General features: G+C 40.4%; 1 protein-coding gene across 3 annotated transcripts in view; it reads right to left on the reverse strand.

Moving 5' to 3' along the window:
* The window catches only part of LOC146459643 (L-rhamnose-binding lectin ELEL-1-like), a 142,278-nt gene that overhangs the window by 3,616 nt on the left and 132,028 nt on the right, over positions 1-6,634 (reverse strand). The window contains exons 1-2 of one of the 3 annotated variants that reach the window (XM_085089234.1): positions 2,268-2,552; positions 258-547 (exon numbers count right to left, since the gene is read on the reverse strand). In XM_085089234.1, the coding sequence (XP_084945360.1) occupies positions 258-547; positions 2,268-2,499 (522 nt within the window). In that variant the 5' untranslated portion in view covers positions 2,500-2,552. Of the gene's footprint in view, positions 1-240; positions 548-2,267; positions 2,553-6,634 lie in introns of those variants that run through there. The other 2 variants (XM_085089235.1, XM_085089237.1) reach the window with 2 other exon arrangements.

A 6,634-nucleotide genomic window follows, 5' to 3' on the forward strand; every position in this document is an offset into this window, starting at 1 on the left:
CATTGACATTTCTGACACATTTTAGCGTTCATGACATTCTTACCGATTTTTATTGTATGAATATAATTATTTATGGTAAGGTTTTATTTTTTACTTGCATTTGAAAATGGCCTCGGAGAGGTCGAAACGTCGTGACATTTTAGCGTGTATTTTTATTACAAAATCAATTTCAAAGAAATTACTCATCTAAATTAACTTCCTTTCGAAAACTAAGTTATAAAACAAGTGAATACGGCCAACAGAGCGTAATAACTAACCTACTCCACGCACTGGTATTTGACAACAAGATATTTGTGAGTTCTGCGACAAGGATCGCCAAACACTGAGTTACTGGCATACAACACACAGCTGGCTCTCCCTTGGCACCTACTCTGCATGACGGGGAGGGATCTGGTGGCACGACAATTGGTAGTGTAAATAGGGCCTTGACTACATGTCTTACGATCCAGTCTACCATACAGTGCTTCCTGAATGTTGAGTTTTCGTCCGTTTTGGCAGCTGATGGTTTTCCTGCTGCGCTCACAAATGGTTACGGACAGTGGTTCACCTGAATGTAATAAAAAGAGGCAAACAAACAAATCAAGAAGGCATTCTTTATTGTCCCTGCATGATACCTCAAAATGTGCGAATAAATTTGAGATTTGGCAAATGATGTGAGTGAAGGAGAGGGGAGGGGGCTGTGGTGGAGGTACTCAGCAAATTTTATGGTCCAAACCCTGACCCATTGATGTACCATTTTTGACAGGAGAGGTAACCCTTTCACATACCTATAGGAAAGAAACCTGCATCTCGTTTCGGTTGATCTGTTTGAGATATTTTAAAAGGCTTTGTTAAATATCGAAATGATAGTTCTCCCAACCCTCCCGTCCTACCCTTTTTATGCTTAAGCTCGTGAAATCCCTACCTGAAAAAAAATTATCCCTTCCATCGGAGTCGGTCCCATATAGTCAGTATGACAGGGAGTTCTCCCACGCACGCCCCCTCCCCCTCCCCCACACCGCACTCCAAGCTCTCGAGTAGGTTCTGAGATGAGAACGAGTTCCACGCTCCAGCGCGGTAACCGTAAAATAAAGTGTCAGATTTCACGCCAACCCTTTGAGATTTTCCCCAAACTCGCCGGTTGTACGGAGTACCTTGAAGATTTGAAAAGGAACGGGGACCAATTTGGCTACTGCTAACGCAATGAATAGGCGTTGTATTAATTAGTAATATCGATCACCATTATATTGTACGCAAGCTTTCCGTTTTTTTAATGGCAAAAATAAGTCCTTTTCTCGAAGAAATGAACATTTAAATAGATCTGAAATGATCAATGACATCACCAAAATCTTCACTGAGAGCCTCGCTTTCAAAGCTTAGAAATGGGGGAGAATTTGGCAGCTGTTTTGGTGCTTGCTCACACGAGTCGCTTGGGCCGCGTACGTGTTTTCTAAGTTTTGAAGCTGCCAAGAATATCTTTGTAATTGAACCACGCATCCGGTCACGCCTGCTGTGGAATTTATCATTTTCAATAGTTGCATGCAGATCCCTTTTGGATCATTTTACTGGGTATAATAATCTTTAGGCAATGTTTCAAGAATGAGGCACTTGATGAGCGAAAATGAAAGTGTAAGGTGGTATTTGTCCCATTCAATTGTAACTTGTTTAGCGGACCGCTGGTTTCAGTGAGAGCCCCGCGCAATAGGCTCTTAAATGTATGTTTTAATTTGGCCACCATAATTAATTCTTGAATGTAATTATATGAAACATATATTTTGAACTACGGATGAAATATCAAATAGAAGAAAGATCCTCGCAGTTAGTATGCAACCTAACCATTTTCAAGCCTGAATTTTTTTCAGGCTTTCTTTTCGAAACTGCTTAAGTTGCGTACACTCAACTCTATCGTTTAAAGTACAGAAGAAATTAAATTATCTGTTCCTGTCGCGGAATTTTTTATTCAGATCAGATCCATTAAAATCCCTTTTCGCGTTTCTTTTTGTCTTAATGGCCTAAAGTAGAGGTGGGGGTGTTCTCATTTTACTGCCTTTATCACCCTCCAAGGGGTAACTTGAGAGGACTTTAAGCATTCACGCATTCCGGGACTCAAAAAAGTCACTTTTAGTGTAAACTTAAATATTCTATCCTCTACGGCGGTTAAATTGCCTTTTTAACCAATTTTTTGTTAGTCGAGTAGCACAAAAAACGTATTTGATTTTTCGAAATTTTCATCAATTTATCATTTAGGGTAATGGGCCTGAAACAGCAACAAATGTAGATTTGCTTACCTTTTCCGGATCGGCTCTCCAGTTTCTTTGTCAGATTTCTCAGCTCACTCTGAATCTCATCCAGTTGCTGTTTCATTCCCAAGATGACGTCCTCGAACTTCTTATTCGGTGCAGTGTTGATGTTTATGCTACATGATGTCGCTTTCAGATCCAAGAGATTCTGATTGTTTGTCGGCAGTGAATCAACAGCATTCAAAACCGCAGCAAGGCAGACGAAGAGAGCAAAATTCATAGCGACTCAGTAAATCTTCACTAGATCGCGCAATTAAGCAATCAAGGTAAGCCTCTAACTGCTGCTCTTTTTTTAACTTAAACACGCTGGCACTTGAAACTTGTAGTATTCAGTTTCAGATAATTTCAACCAATCACAGAATATGGTGTGATGTAAGATGATCGCGATGTGACCAAAACGTGCTTTTGTTTTTTGAACTTTACTCGCTGAGACATGAAATTCGAGGAATTCAGTTTCAGATACTTTTAACAAATTAATCACAGTGATGAAAGATGCCAACATTTTCCCTGACACAGAATATGGTGTGATACAATCTGATCGTGTTATGGCTCATCACAATTTATTGAACATACGAAATAAATTTCAGTTAATCAACAACTCTTGTTTCTATTTTGAGCTATGAGCTTTGCTAATTATCCGATCATCGACTAGCCTCTTCCAGGCGTTCAGTTAGTTGGGGCGCAGCGCGAAAAAAGGCGCGCGAAAAAATAAAGAAAAAGCGCGCGAAGAACACTTAACAAACGGTCGTTCCGCCCACTTATATGGCTTGTGGTTTTCAGTTGTCAGCAGATGTCATTCAGACCCTAATCAGAATTCCGGGAAATATGATCCTTCAATCTTGAATTGCGAGTTGGCGCGTCTTTCCTGTTCGATTGTGCTTTTCATGTCCCTCAATTCTCCGTTTTTTTCTGCAAGCGAATTGACAGTCCATCCTCCGACGTGTTGCAGATTTTGCCAGAAAATTGTAAAGTGCCAGGGAACAAAAATTCCCGGAGTATCTATTTTTAATGTTGTTTTTAATAGTGTTGGCCGACCTTGCCAGTTCGTTGGGGCATGAACTGAAAAGAGACCCAAGTTTCTCGAATGTAAGTTGTTTGACCTGTGTAAGAATACTGGCTAGAACGCATGTCAGTATTGTGAAACTATTCTCGGGGATTGTGGAAAGAGAATCGCTGAAAGCGGCAAAACGACAGACGAACGCTAGATCGCCGACTGGAGATATACTCCTTCCGCGAAGCGTGCTAACACGTACTCAAGAGATCTACAGGAATCGACCAGCAAATCCTTGGCGGACAGACAAGTGGTGATGACCAAAGTACGTTGGGAGTATCGCCTATTTATATTTGTGGCCAAATCGATTCTGCCATGAATATCGACGGAGAACAAACAGTCATTAAAGTGTTAAGCTCCTTCGTTGTTTATGTCGTGATGTTCAATCGTCTTATGCGCCAGTGATTTTTCACTTTCGTGTTGTTTGGTGAATCAACGCTCGTGGACCAAAATTTATTACGTTTCTGGCTAGGAAACAGGATTTATCCTGACAAACGTCTGATATTTTTTCGCGGTTGCAACTCCAGACGTAAACTGATCTCCTTTATCCTTATAATGATCAGAACTGAACGAGACGAAAGTTTAATGGGCTTATCTCGGCTCAATTAATTTAATGGTTTTTTCCCCAAATCCCTAGAAAAGTAGCTTTTTGCGAAAAATTATTCGCGAAAATAAAGTAAAAGAATTCTCGAAGGCGCTCCACATGCGGAAAATTTTTAAGAATGTTGTTTATCGCAGATTTGACACTCGATGAAAAGATCGCCGCCATATCGAATTTCTCATCTGCGTCAGCAACGTTGTAGCGTTGACAAAATCTGTCAAAATTGACCAATCAGAGGGTATACCAGATCCTGGTATACCGGAACGACCGTTTGTTAAGTTTGCTCACAGGCGTTCTTTCGCTTCCCTTCGCGCGCTTTTTCTTTATTTTTTCGCGCTGCGCCCCAACTAACTGAACGCCTGGAAGAGGCTAATCATCGACCTAGGATGACCTCACGTGAAAATCCTGAAAACCATCCAATCAGAGTGAGCTTTAACATTTTGATACGTGCTTGCTGAAATTTGGCCACTGTCTTTTGCTCTCACTCGAGATAAACTACAGTGCGACATTTTGTCAAGAGTATTTTCTATTCCCTTCTACCCACCCAAAGCGCTTGCTCGCTCATGGTCTTCTTAATAATACGGTTTGCCAAAGGGCTTTTCCAATCATCTAGGATATTTTGTAATACAACTTACATCGTAGGGCGACATCGTTTTTACACCCCGGTTGTAATGTACACTATTATTAGAAACTCCTGGCAAAACACGTACACCGTGAGGGCTTAAGCATCCCATTTTAGTTGTACTTAATAGCTGCGTTACTTGTTAAGATGAGCAATGGGACTCTTAGAATAAGTACCTCTTTGAGGTTTCCTTGTGTATACTCGAATCAAACAAAAACACTCCAAAATGAACATTATAATTCTTAGAGCAATTACATACCACATTTGAGGTGGTTTAGATATGTCAATTTATTGAAGGATCATCACGATTCTCAGAGACACTTCTAAAAGTATGTTACTTGTCTGAACGAACTATAGAAACTAAGTACCTCGCTTAGGTTTGTTTATGGAGATTAAAACACTTTGCCAGTCCAGTAATAGATACTTGAGATCATAATTGTTACCGTTCTTTGAAAGTTCTGTTTAGGTTGGTAAAATAAGTACGGGAATGGGGATGAAGTGCTCCTCTCGTCACACTCTTGCCCCCATAGACTCGATTTTTGGAGGCCAACCTCCCTCCGATTTTACCACCTGGAGTTAGGTTAGTGGAGGTCCACTCCTTCCAGTCAGAGAGGAGGCCCACTCCCTCCCCTCTACCCAGGAATGTATACAGTGGCCCCGAGTGAAGGCCTACTCCCTTCTCTCCATCCACTGTCTACATCCCCTTGGGCTGTAGGTTTTGTTTTCTTCACTCCAGGGGTCCATGGGGCTTAAATATTAACGGAGCACTTTGTCACCCACGTCCTCATTCTCAGCCACACAAAGCTGTTGTTGTCCTTATTTTAAGAGAAGCAAGAGGAGGTTGATTAATTGAAGCTAAAAGCTACTTTTGGGTTATTAGCCAAACGCAACGCACTGCATGGTACATGAAACAAGTGGAATTTAGTTTTTTAGTTCACATTCACTCAACCAGATTGCAATCACATGACAAGAAGGGTTTTATTTTGACCAAATTAATGCCCTACTCTCCCTCCCACATCTCATATATATATATATATTTTTTTACAGGGGCCAGGGGTGAGTTCGTTGTGAGACAATAGCTCAGGTTCCTAGCTGGTTTGAACCTTGGACCTTTACAAAAATAGATTGCCATCGTATGAGTACCACGAGACTCAATCAGGAAAATAAGTATTTCGCAACATCATAAGCTGTTTGGCCAAATGTTCACACACAGGACCACACACAGTAAAAATTATTAGCCTCGCTTTCATAATTAGGCTAAGACCCTTTAAAAAAGATGTATCCATTAGTTCGCCCTCTCAGTCTGCAAGCCTTGTTCTTCAGATTTCAGAAAAATCAAACAATCAACCGGCCCCCATCTCCACCTTCCGCCACTGTAATTATTGGATATAATTTTCTAGTTTGCCTTTTATCTGGCCCTAACCTTTGCTAGAGCTTTTTAAAATTCGTTATTGCTACTTAATCGTTCGTGAGTTATTAGCTTAAGCTTAAGTATTGTACTTTTAAATGAATAGCGGCCGTGAACGGCATGAATGGCCAAATTTTTGTTCCAAAGCGAAGCGGGTCTTTGTTCTGTTTCTAAGATTTTTCAAACAAGCTTGGCTGTTGGCAATCACAATCAATCTAATCTAATGATCCTTATAATCCCAGAGAGGAAACAAAAAAGAAATCAGCTTTTTTTTTGACAATGAATGTAATGTGATGTGAAATGGGCAAGGGGACATAAATACAAATCCGGTGCAATGTTCTTCTGAAGCCATCTTAAAACGTATCCCAAGAACTCTGTCTGTTGTTATAATTCAGTTAAGATTTTTTTCTATTCAGGAGAGCTTCATGAATCCAATCACATTGATTTAAACTACTTAAAACAAACGCCTCTGAATTTGGAACGGCAACGATGATTGAGACAAACAATTAGGTCATTGTAGTGGCGGACGGATTGAAAACGCGTTAAATTGAAAGCTTTTTTTTCCCATATTTTGGTTTCCGGCCCATAAGCCCGCTCTTCTTTTTCTTCTTTTTCTTCTTCTTCTTCTTTTTTTATAACAACGTCTAGTTTTGGGGCTGAAGCTGAAAGTTAT

The sequence above is a fragment of the Pavona decussata genome, unplaced genomic scaffold (genome assembly GCF_977016875.1).
Source record: "Pavona decussata unplaced genomic scaffold, jaPavDecu1.1 SCAFFOLD_218, whole genome shotgun sequence".
NCBI lineage: Eukaryota > Metazoa > Cnidaria > Anthozoa > Scleractinia > Agariciidae > Pavona > Pavona decussata.